The sequence below is a fragment of the Plasmodium sp. gorilla clade G2 genome, assembly GCF_900097015.1.
Source record: "Plasmodium sp. gorilla clade G2 genome assembly, chromosome: 7".
Taxonomy (NCBI): Eukaryota; Apicomplexa; class Aconoidasida; order Haemosporida; family Plasmodiidae; genus Plasmodium; species Plasmodium adleri (nom. inval.).
In genome coordinates, this window is record NC_041699.1 from 418,163 (window position 1) to 431,042 (window position 12,880).

General features: G+C 17.0%; 6 protein-coding genes across 6 annotated transcripts; 2 read left to right on the plus strand and 4 right to left on the minus strand.

Moving 5' to 3' along the window:
• Positions 1-892: 892 nt before the first annotated feature.
• PADL01_0709300 (DNA repair protein, putative) lies at positions 893-1,996 on the plus strand (the record flags this gene model as incomplete). Its single annotated transcript, XM_028681130.1, has 1 exon — positions 893-1,996. The coding sequence occupies one exon, from the start codon at positions 893-895 to the stop codon at positions 1,994-1,996; it is 1,104 nt and encodes a 367-aa protein (XP_028537538.1).
• A 351-nt stretch (positions 1,997-2,347) lies between these two features.
• On the minus strand, positions 2,348-3,703 carry PADL01_0709400 (conserved Plasmodium protein, unknown function; the record flags this gene model as incomplete). Its single annotated transcript, XM_028681131.1, has 5 exons — positions 2,348-2,424; positions 2,558-2,644; positions 2,776-2,904; positions 3,069-3,297; positions 3,458-3,703. The coding sequence occupies 5 exons, from the start codon at positions 3,701-3,703 to the stop codon at positions 2,348-2,350; spliced, it is 768 nt and encodes a 255-aa protein (XP_028537539.1).
• Positions 3,704-4,675: 972 nt separating this feature from the next.
• PADL01_0709500 (60S ribosomal protein L34) lies at positions 4,676-5,316 on the minus strand (the record flags this gene model as incomplete). Its single annotated transcript, XM_028681132.1, has 2 exons — positions 4,676-4,969; positions 5,158-5,316. The coding sequence occupies 2 exons, from the start codon at positions 5,314-5,316 to the stop codon at positions 4,676-4,678; spliced, it is 453 nt and encodes a 150-aa protein (XP_028537540.1).
• Positions 5,317-7,520: 2,204 nt separating this feature from the next.
• PADL01_0709600 (conserved Plasmodium protein, unknown function) lies at positions 7,521-8,126 on the minus strand (the record flags this gene model as incomplete). Its single annotated transcript, XM_028681133.1, has 1 exon — positions 7,521-8,126. One exon carries the CDS (start codon positions 8,124-8,126, stop codon positions 7,521-7,523), a length of 606 nt encoding a protein of 201 aa, XP_028537541.1.
• A 656-nt stretch (positions 8,127-8,782) lies between these two features.
• On the minus strand, positions 8,783-9,901 carry PADL01_0709700 (conserved Plasmodium protein, unknown function; the record flags this gene model as incomplete). The annotated part of the gene is made up of 1 exon (XM_028681134.1): positions 8,783-9,901. One exon carries the CDS (start codon positions 9,899-9,901, stop codon positions 8,783-8,785), a length of 1,119 nt encoding a protein of 372 aa, XP_028537542.1.
• A 1,030-nt stretch (positions 9,902-10,931) lies between these two features.
• On the plus strand, positions 10,932-12,137 carry PADL01_0709800 (50S ribosomal protein L1, mitochondrial, putative; the record flags this gene model as incomplete). Its single annotated transcript, XM_028681135.1, has 1 exon — positions 10,932-12,137. One exon carries the CDS (start codon positions 10,932-10,934, stop codon positions 12,135-12,137), a length of 1,206 nt encoding a protein of 401 aa, XP_028537543.1.
• Between the last annotated feature and the right edge of the window lie 743 nt (positions 12,138-12,880).

Below are 12,880 nucleotides of genomic sequence, written 5' to 3' on the forward strand. Positions count from 1 at the left end.
AAGTAAAATAAATATATGTGTACATTTATAAATATAAATAAATAAATATATATATTCTATATCATGTTATTAAAACGATAAGGGTATTTTTTTTTTTTTTTTTTTCCTTTCATTCATTTCATTATTTATAAGAAATGCCATTATTACGCCCATAAATTATGGTAAATATTATGATTTAAGTAGTAATAATAAAAAGAAGATAGGATATTATGTCATCTTCTATTTTTTACAATATTTACAGATTTAAATTTTTTTTTTTTTTTTTTTTTTTTTTTTATTAATTGCAGATTTTATGAGCTTAGGGCCTATTCCCCCTAAAACGTATAAAAATGAGTGTTCTTAATTTCTAAGAACATATATATTATATATATATATAACAATAATAAAATTAAAATAGGGTGAGTGACATTAATAATAAAGAAGTATAAAATGAAAAAATAGTAATTATGAAGTATATATTATGAAAAGGTGAATAATATATGATAAATATATTTTCTTCATTTTATTATATGTAAAATGTAATTTTCATTGAAAAAAAAAATATATATATATATATATATATATTTTTTATATATATTATAATATATATCATTAAGAGAAGAAATCGAAGAAGAAACAAAACATTTTTTTTTTTTTTTTTTTTTTTTTTTTTGACTACCTATTTTTTTTAGTGTTATTTTATATTTTCTTCTCATTTTTCTATTTCCTTACTTACCTTCTTTTTTATTTTATTATTTTATTTTTTTTTTTTTTGTTGTAAGAGAAAATACCAAAAGTTTAATACTGTTTTCTCCCCATAAATTATATTACCACATCATTTATATATATATATATTTTTTTTTTTTTATTTATTATTATTTTTCCTTTTCTGTTTCAATTTGTTTTAAAGAATATGATACATAGCGATGAATCACAAAATGATGAAGAAAAAGTAAATTATAATAATATTTTATTTGAAAATAATATAAGTGATGAAATTGATTATTTTGATGATCGTTTACCCCATATAAACTTTTATTTGAAGTTTCAAAAAAAAGATTTTATGCAAAACTTTTTTGATAAAGTTTCAAAAGAACAGAAAGCTGAAAGTGATGAAAAGAAAATAGAAATATTAATAAATCCATATGATATACATGATATAGAAAATGAAAATAAATATGAAGACACTAATATGAATGATATTATAAATGATAATGAGGGTGGATTTCTTTTAGACAATGATGAGGATGATGATAATAATAATTTATATATTATAAATAATAATAATAGTGTTCCTAATGATTGCTTATCTTTGGATATTAAAGATGATATATTTCATTTAGATGATCAAGAAGAATATACAAAAAAAATAAATGAGAATTTTCAGAAAAATAAGAATGAATTTATATTTAGTATAGAAAGGGTAATAGAAAATGAAGAAGAAGAAAATATAAAAACAGAAAAATGCTTTTTATGTAATAAAAAAAAAAAAAATTATAATGAAACATTAGTTCATATTAATATATATTTATGTAAAGAATGTAAAGCTTTAGATAGTAATTTTAGAATGATTTCATTAACAAAATTAATTAAAAAATATTCTTTAAATACATATGATTTATCCAAATATGAAAAACAGCTAGCTTTATTATCTACAAAAAATCCACGTGGATATATGAAACAAATGAAATTGTATTTTATATTCCAAATTAAAGAAATTGCATTAAGAAAACATGGTTCTTTACTTACAGTCAAAAATTTATATAATAATAAACTCTTAAATATAAATTCATCATCTTCTACAAATAAGATAAACAAAACGAAAAAACTTATACATAAATTTAAAAAAACGAAAACTATATTTAGCAAGCAAGTTAGAAATATGGAACAACTTAAAATTATATGTGAAGATAATGAACATGATTTTGATATACCTGTGTGTATTAATCAGAATGATAACACATATAATAAAAAATGTAAAAAGTGCAGTTATTGTGTTGAATATATGCAATTTTAAAATTAAGAACAAAAATAATATAAAATGAAATAAAATGAAATAATGAAGATAAAGAGCTAACCATTTATAAGAAAGTATACCACTATTAAAAAGTAGTATACACACATATATATATATATATATATATATATATATTTATGTTTTAATTTTTTTTGTGTAAATAATTAAATGTTACTAAAAAAATTTTTTTTTTTTTTAAAGTATAATATATTAACAAATTATGAATTTTTGTTAAAAAAAAAAAAAAAAAATTACATAAGTATTGATACATATGGAATATTGTAACTACAAAAGATATTATAAATTTTTACTCATTTGATGTGTGTTAATTTACCTTTATTTAATTATTTACTAATCAAAAAATCTTTTAATATTATCCGATGGTTCTTCTTTCAAATTATAAACAAATGTATACCAATCGATTATTCCTAAAAAGAAAATAAAATGAAATAAATTGGAGTATATTAAAATTCTCATAAATGATATTTGATAAAAAGTTAACACACACATATATATATATATGTATAATTATTTACTTATGGTATATGATTATTTTTTTACCATCTGAGGGAGCCCATTCATGAATTTTATTTATAAATTGTTCTTTTGTTAATTCTTCATAATCGCTAAATGATGAGAAAACACATTCTAAAAAAATAAAATGAATAAATAAATAAATATATATATACTTGTATTTATTTAAAAGTCATATAATTTCTTTCCTTCCTATGATAACATTATAATATTATTATTTCTTTTTTCTTTTTTCTTTTTATTACGTATGGCGTCGTTCGATATAGGCATTTCACTAATATAATCATTTATTATTTTTAAATTTATTTTGGTATTTTTATTTTTCACTTGTTCACTTATCTTCCTACAATTCTCAACATAAACAATTGGAGATACTAAAAAGTTAAATAAACATGACCGTGAAAAAATCAGGTCATAAAATGAATACAATGTGTATATGTACATATAATATATATATATATATATATATATATATATATATATTTCTTACACATATTAATTCTTTTATTTTTTTTATTTCTTAAAATAATATATATACCTGGTATATTTATAGAACCTTGGTTTTTTATTTGCCCCGAATTTACTGTGAGAGGCCATTCAAATTTATTGTTTATTAAAAAATTTTTTAGAATGTCAAAATTTATATAATCATTATTAAATAAAATTTCCCATTTTTTTGTTTTTTTTTTCTTGTCAAGTTCTATAAATTCGTTGTTATGAGAAATTACGTGACCCAATAATTCTTTGTCTGATAAACGACCAAATATCTACAACAGAAAAAAAAAATAAATAAATAAATAAAAACATACACGTAAATATATATATATATATATATATATATATTATCGTTGAAATAAATACAAAGCAGTTCTTTCCTTCACCACCCTTTATATATATCATGTTTAGCTTTATGTTTTTATTTTTTACTTTTATTATGTCAAAAACTAGAAATGCCTTTGGATTAAAGTGTATAAGATTTTTCCTATTTCTTACACTTGGATGTTTTTTTTTTTGCTGTTCATATAATATATTATTTTTGGCTTTAACAATTTTTAACATAAACTTTTTTTTTAAAACATAACTTTTTAATTGTTTGTTTTCAGTATGTGTTAATAAAAGATATGAAATAAATATACAAAAAAAATTAGCCAAACATATTTTCAATAATATCATTTCTTATACATTTTAATCCTCTATCAAAAAAAAAAAAAAAAAAAAAAAAAAAGGAAAATTAAAAAGTACACATTTGAAAAAAAAAAAAAAAAAAAAAATATTATTGAATATATCAAATCTTTGATAAGAACAAAAAAAAAAAAAAAAATTACATATCATTCATAAAATGATGAAGAAGAAAAATTTTGTAATAAGGTAAAAATAAAAAAATAATATAAAATATATATTGAAGTGCTATATTAAAAATATATAAATATATAAATATTTATTTATTTTTTAAATATGTAGACGATATATAACTTTGTAAATTTTAACTGTGTTATATTATACATATATATATTATATATATATATATTATATTGATATATGTATAGTTCTTTCTTTTCCTTCTTTCTTGCAATAATACTGTAAATATTGTGAATTATTTAACATTTTATATATAATAAAAAAAATTATAACTACATTTAAATTATAAAAGTAAGATGCCTCTATACATTATTTTTCAAATTTTACATAATTAAAACTAAGCACCTTTTATATCTTTATTTGAATAATATAATATAATATAATATAATATAATATAATATAATATAATTCTAAATTTATAACTACCATATATGTTGGCATAATAAAAAAAATAAATAAATAATTATATATATATATATTTTTTTTTTCTTTTTGGTAAAGAAGGATTATATTTTTTTAATAAGTACATGAAGTTTTTCATATAAAATGTAGAAAATTAAAAAATTGAATTAAATATATATATATATATATATATATATATATATATATATATATATATATGTACATAAGGTTTGAGTTCAAAAAAAAAAAAAAAAAAAAAAAAAAAAAAATTAAACATTATAAATAAATGTATAAAAATAAAAACACATACATATTATATAAATATATATGTATTATCTATATTTTAAAAGGTGTATATTTTAATTTAAATATCTTGTTATATATTTATTTTCCCTTTTTCTTATCAGCAACCTTCTTGGCCTTTTTATTGTTAGTACCTGTTTTCTTTACTTCTTTAGCATTAACCTTTTTTTTTTCTTTCTTAACCTTTTTAACTTTCTTTTCTTGTTTCTTTTTTTCTTTCAATACTTGTCTTACACATTTTTGTTCTTCAAATAAAAAGGCTCTCATAATTCTTTCTCTTATGCAACGAGCACATATGGATCCTCCATAAGCTCTTGTTACAGTTCTGTCCTTTCTCCTTGCTCTATAGTTATCTGCTGGTCTTAAGGCTTTTACCTATATAAAATTAAAATTAAAATTAAAATTAAAATATAAATGTATATATATATATATATATATATATATAAGTACATATTTATATATCATATATATCTTTATACAAAGATCTATAATCACAATTATATAACACTTAATAGTAAATGTTATAAAATAAAAAGGTTCTTTTTATTATATATTTTCATTACCCCTTGTATAGGTGTTTTACAGTCAGCACATTTAGGCTTTCCAGCTTTTTTCTTAACAACATGAATAGTTAATTTTCCTCCTGGTGTTCTTACAGGTCTTACTTTGTTTGATTTTGTATTGTAATGATTGTGCTTACGATAATGAACTCTTTGTGCCATTTTTCTGTTTTTTTTAATGATTAAATAAAATAATAATGATATTTAATAACAACAATTTTATTATATATAAAAAAATATATATATATATATATATTTATTTGAATAAAATTATAAATAAATAAAAAAAATAAAAAAAGGAGAATATTAAATATATATGAATTAAAAGTTTTCTTTCTTTTATACAATACTTTTATTTATATATAATAAAATATATATTTTTTATTTTATGTTTACTAAGAATATATATATATATATATATATAACTCCTTTTTTTTTTTTTCTTTTTTTTTTTTAAATAAGATAATTAATATATATATAAATATAATTATTTTATAAAAATGTTTTGAATAATTTAATTTTTCTAAAAAAAAAAAAAAAAATTATTTCCTCAAAAAATTATTATCTATTTTATTTATGCTATTTTTTTTTCAATACATTAAGAATATATATAAAAATATATATTTTGTACATTAGGAAAAATAATAATAAACGAATAAATAGAAATATATTATTAAATATATATATAATAATATAATAACGTAAAAAATATATAATATTTTATATTTAACATAATAAAATATATTATATATTTATAATATATATATTATAATATAGTTATAAAAACATATATATTTTTTATTATATATATATATTTATTAATATATATTATTATTATTTATAATAAAGGGTATAAAAATTAAAACAAAAGAAAAATAGAAATATGTGCTCTTTCCTCCTCTTCTATAATAATATATAATAATATAATATAATACTATAATAAAAATGAAAAAGATTGTTTATTATATTTAAGATTAGTGAGAAATAAAAAAAAAAAAAAAAAAATTATTAAGGAATTATTTATATATATATATATAATATATATATATTTCATTAATATAATAAATATAATAATCATATGAGTAGTAATTTATAGGGAAAAAAAAAAAATTTAATTATATAAGAACAGAAAAAAAGAGGAAAAAAATTGTATACACTAAATAAGGAAAGTGCATAAATTAAAGGTTATAAAAATATTATATATTATCTTAAAATAAAATATACATATATTATTAATTATATATATATATGTATAATTCAATAATGTACCATATAATGGGAAGGCTAATGAAATAATATATATATATGTATATAAAAAATACATATTATAAATGAAAGGGAAGAGAAAAAAAATTATATACAAAATAATAAAAAATAAAAATATATAAATTACAAAAAATGTTAATTTCACATAAATATTTTTATATAATAGTTTTTCAATTTAAAGTTGTAAAAAATACATATATTGATTTATTTTATAATTTTTTCAAAAAACTTTTTTTTTTTTAATATATTTTAATAAAAGTTCGAGTTTAAAGGGGTTCTGTGACGGTAAAGATAAAAGTATATAATCATATATGTTACATATAAACATCTGCTATTTTATGTATTATTTTGTTTACAAAAAAAAAAAAAATAAATTAAATAATAATTAATTTATTAAAACAAAATTAACATTAATATTAATATTTTGAGAATAAAAATATATGATTTCTTTTTCTTTTCTTTTATTTTTTTCTTGGGTGTTTATTATATATAAGGGAAGAAAGGAAAAAGAAAAAATTGGACACCTCAAAAATTAAATGGTTTAATAAAAATTATAAAATTTTATAATTATATAAAGATATTATATTAATAATATTAGTATTCTTATATGTTTTTTTAAATATTTGAAGTTTAGATAAAAAAAAAAAAAAAATAAATGAGAGATTTATAAAAAATATATTTTTATTGAAAACAAACAAATAACATATATATAATATATAATATATATTATGTATTATGATGAATTATAAATACAATTAATTTAAAAATATATATATATATATATATATATATATATATATCACAGAAAAAAAATAAAAGTATAATTATGTTATATACACCTGAGTGTGCTTTATAATTAATGTATATATTTTATTGAACATTTTTAATTCATCATTCCTTAATATTTATTATAAATAAAAAAGGATGACAGATTTGCATTATGTATATAACATTGCAATAATTACATAAAAAGGAGTGTCAACTGAATTATATATAAACATATATATATATATATATATGTATGTATTTTTTTTGGAAGGTGTGGAAAAATAGACTCATTTTCACCCATAAGTCATATACTTCTATAATAATAAAATTTTTCAAACATATAAATTTTTTGGTCTCTTATTTGTTATTTCATGTTGTTCTTCTTTTATTGTATTTTTATAATTGTTCAAAAAGTTGACATACTTTTTAAAACCATTTTTGGCATATGAAAATAACTCCTTTTCATAATTATCATCATACTCATTTAATTTTAAAAATTCCGCAACACAATTTTTTTTTTTGTTTTTCTTTTTTTTATTCTTTTCTTCTTCCGTTAAGTTATTTAATGTCGTTTTTTTTTTTTTTTTATTTTTCTTTAATCTGCTATCCATAAATAGGTTGTCGTCATCGTATATCTCATCTTCATCAGAAGTGCTATCGTCATAATTTTGATCATGACTATTTTCATCCTCATTTTTTAATTTATTCTTTATTTCTTTTCTTTTTTTTATATTTTTTTCTTTTTTTTGTTTTTTTTTTATTTTTTTGTTTTTCTTTTCCTTCATTCCTTTTTTCCCTTCCTTCTTTTTCTCTTTTATTAAGGACTTTTCTTTTTTCTTTTTTTTTTTTTCTGATTTGACATTTTTATTTATAAGTTTTTCTTTAACTTTCTTTCGCAATTTTTTATCATCATTGTTAATTTTTAACTCGTTCGTCATTCTTTTCTTTTTTTTTTTTTTATATAAAAAAGATAAATATATATTGATTTTTTTTTTATATAAAAAAGATAAATATATATTGATTTTTTTTTATATAATAATGTCCCACAAAAAAAAAAAAATACAACATATTTTCAAATATACAAAATATAGGAATGAAAAAAAAATATATATTATTACATAATTATTATTTTTTTTTTTTTAATAATAAAAATGTATTGTTTTTTGGAAAAATAAAAAAAAATAAATAAAAAATAATAATTAAATTAACAAATAAATATAAAATAAAAAAAAATTTTAACAAGATTTACCAAAATTGAAAATCTCGAAATGTTTCCTTTTATATATAAAACATTTCAATAAATGAAGGAAGAATAAAACAATAATTTTTTTTTTTTTATTCTGTCACAAAATTTTTTTTTTTTTTTTTTTTAAATAGGCCAAAGGAATATATTATGGGCACTATATAATATATATATTCCCCAAATGTTATATGCATATAATAAAAAAAATATATACATATATTTTATATATTATATTAAAACAAAAAAAAAATAGAATAAAAAAAAATATATAAATATAAAATAAATATATATTATATATTTACATAATTATCATTTTACATATTTATTATTTTATTTTATTTTTTTTTTATTTTATAAAAGTATTATTACAAAAAAGGTAAATATAAAAAGTACTGCTGAAGTTACTATTATTAATAAAGAAACAAAGAAAGAAATATTTTTATTTCTTGTCATTCTTTTTGTTTTTTTATTAACATCTGTCATAGAATCAATGGTTAGATTTTGTTTGTTCGCAGATTTTTCTAATGTTGTATTATCTTCTTTTATAATATCTCTATATGTCAAAACATTTTCTTTCATTTCTTGAGCTAGTAAACATAATTCTTCATCAATCATATTTCCTTGTGAGAAATCTACATTTTTTTTTTTTTTTTTTTTCTCAATTTTGTTAAAGAAATCTTTTTTTTTATAGGCTAGTGTATGTTCATAAAGTAGGTTATCAAATTCATCTATTTGTTCACCCCATTCTTTAATAATATCGTCTTTTAAAATTTCAATATTATCATTATTTTTATTATTATTATTATTGTGTGCATTATTTATATCATTTTCGTTATCATCTTTTTTATTAATTATGTCGTATGTACCGTCATTTGTTTTATTTTCATCCAATAAATTTTTTTTTATCATATTATCATTACATGTATTCGAAAGTTCACCTTTTTTTTGACAAGTTATCGAATTGTTATTATATTCATTTTTTATTTGTTCATTACTTTCTATTAATATTTTATTATCAGAATGACATTTAAGATCATTTGTATCATCATCCTTATAAGACAAATTCATTATATCATTAGAAATATTTAATGTATTATCATCATTATCATAATTTTTATCATCCACATTGTTATTCTTAATATTATTTGTATGTCCGTTTACACCATCCTCCTCATTATTAATTTCCTTTTCTTTCATTTTTTCATCTCTTTTAAAATTGTCCTTTTCATTTTTTATAGCTTTTTCTAAAGTTTCTTTTTTATAAATTATTTTTTTTAAAATGTCATGTTCAGTAACATCATCAGGGTTATTTATCTTCCCCTTAAGAGAAAGTGAAAGATCGTTAATATAAGAATTTAATTCATTGATAAATAATATAATTTTTTCTTTTTCTTCTTCCTCTTCTTTAAAATTATCACATGTTATTTCTACTTCTCTGAGAAATTCAAAAAGTTCGTCGAACACAATCATGTTATATATACAACATACACATTTATAAATAATTAATACGTACAATTTATATTATACTACCAAAAATAAAATAAAATAAAATAAAAGAAATAAAAACAAAACACAAAAAAAAAAAAAAAAAAAAAAAAAAAAGTAAAAGAAGGGAGTAAATAAATATATATTTACAAATATATTTATTTTATATCATTTTATCCATATAAATTACATATAATATCATTGGAAATATAAAAATATATGTTAATATATATTAATACAAAATATAAAACTATTGATTATTTTATTGTTTTTGTTCCCCCCCCTTTTTTTTTTTTTTTGTATATCCATAGATCAATGTAATATATATTTTCTTCTATTTTACAACTATATATATATACAAAAAAAATAAAATATTAATAAAATATTAATAATAATTATAATAACAAAAATTTTAAAAGAAGAAAAAAAAAAAAAAAAAAAAAAAAAAGGGAATACAAATATATTTATGTATATATTACTTTATAATACTAAAATAAAATTATAATAATAATATTATATATATATATATATATATATATATATATATATATTTTTAATTAAATACATATATAATTTAAGAACACAATTTTTTATTGGTAACATGCATTAAGCTCCTATGTATATAAAGCTTCATTTTAATATTATTTTAATTTTTTTATATATGATATTTTATATATTATATTAGAATACAATATGAAAATATAAAAAAAAAAAAAAAAAAATAATAATAAAATAAGAAAAAATAATTAAATTGTAACTTATGTAAAATATGATACAAATATAACCCCAAAAAGAAAAGTAACATATATAAAATATATACATATATATATATATATATATATATATATATATTTATTTATATATTTATTTATTTTATTTTTCCATTTTTATAATAATCGAAGGAGGTATTCATTTTGTCCTATCATTATTCCAATAATTCATTTACACAGTATATATTTTTCATATATTTCCTTCGAATCACATTTTTATTTATTGTCTTTTCTATGATGAGCAAATGATGAGAAAACTTTTCTCTCCCTTAATTGGAAAGTGTTTTCTAAATTCTAATTTTAAGCATAATAATAGTAATAATAAAGTGTTTTGCTTAATCCAAAAAAGAGGACGTAAATATATTCCATTTTATGATATAAATAAAAAAAAGCAGAAAAAAAAAGGATTTAATGAAGTCCATGAGAAAAAGAAAGAAGATGATGAAAATGAAATTAAGACGGATAAAAGAATAGAAAGAGATGTCGACAATATAGAATCAGAGAAATTATCACAAGGTGATAATATACAATTTATGAATAAAAAAAAGGAGTACTCATCTTCTACTTATTCTATACGTTCTAATTTATTACCAGCATTATCACCTATGAAAGGATTAAAATTGTTATTAAGTTTAAATGATAGTAATTATTTTAATATGGTGAAAAATGATGACTCTAAAATAAATTTTAATTTAATTATAAGAATTGATATAAAAAGAGAATCCTTAAGAGGGATGTGTAACCTAGTACATAGTGTTGATAAAAATAAAAAAATATTAGTCTTAGTAGATGAAGAACATCAGAATTTAAAAAAATATGGAGCTGATTATGTTGGTTTAGAATATATTAATAAAATAAAAAACGGATGGCTAGATTTTAATATATGTATAACTAATTTTAAAAATATTAATAAAATTTTATGCATAGCCAAAATTTTAGGACCTAAAAAACTCATGCCCAATATTAAATCAGATACATTAGTAGATAACTTGGAAGAAACTATTAAAAAAATAAAAAGTGGTAATACTATAGAATATAGAAGTGAACCTATTGATTTATCTACTTTCCAATTATATAATGAAATATATAATTTTCAACATATAGATCTAAATTCTGTAGCACATATTAACGTACAAATAGCTCCTATAGATATGAACTTTTATCATATACTTGAAAATATGAAATGTTTTACTTCAGAAATTATAAAAAATAATATACATTCGACTCATACACAAAAAGAAAATAAAACCACATCATTTACTTGGCCACCTATTACTGCAAAACATAAAAAACAAAAATTAAAAATTGAAGACAAAATTAATTTATTTCATAAAAATGATGATTCTTCTCAATCATTTATATTAGGAGGATATATAACTTATGGTAATTATCCAAAAATATTCCTTCGATCAAATTTGTTACATCCACATTCGGATGGTTATTCTAACTAATATATCATAAATAAATGAAAATATTTTTTATGTATACACATTTTGCTTTGTGCATATATATATACATACATACATACATACATACATATATATACATATATATATTACTTTATATACTTTCTTTTCTTTTTTTTTTGTTATTCCATTTAACAATTTGTTTTTATAAAAAATTAAAAAATAAATAAAAACTTAAACCAAATGATTAAATCTATTTTTGTTTTAAAAATTAGGAGAGAAAAATAAAAAAAAAATTCAAAAATGTAAAATGCATAAAAAGGGTATATATAAATTACATTAGTAATTAATTTAAAAAAAAAAAAAAAAAAATTCACAAATAGTAAAAAATATTAATAAAAACATAAATATGTTGTAATATATAACATACATATTATATTTATGTGTATTATATAAAACATTATAATACAATGGAAAAAAAAAAAAATTAAATAATCATGAATAAAAAACATAAATAAAATAATAGTTATAAAAATGTTTCAAAATAATTAAAACTGTGTAGAATATATTTATTTACACTTAAATTATTTTATCAACATATATATATTTATTTGTCAATAAGACAAAATTAAAAAGACAACAATGAATTATTTAATTATAATATATATATATATATATATACACACCTTACAATAAAATTTTTAATAATAACTTCTTCATTGTAATAAATTCATAATCTTTTATTTTTTTTTCTGCCCTTCAATCTAAATTTGGTTCTTTTCATATAA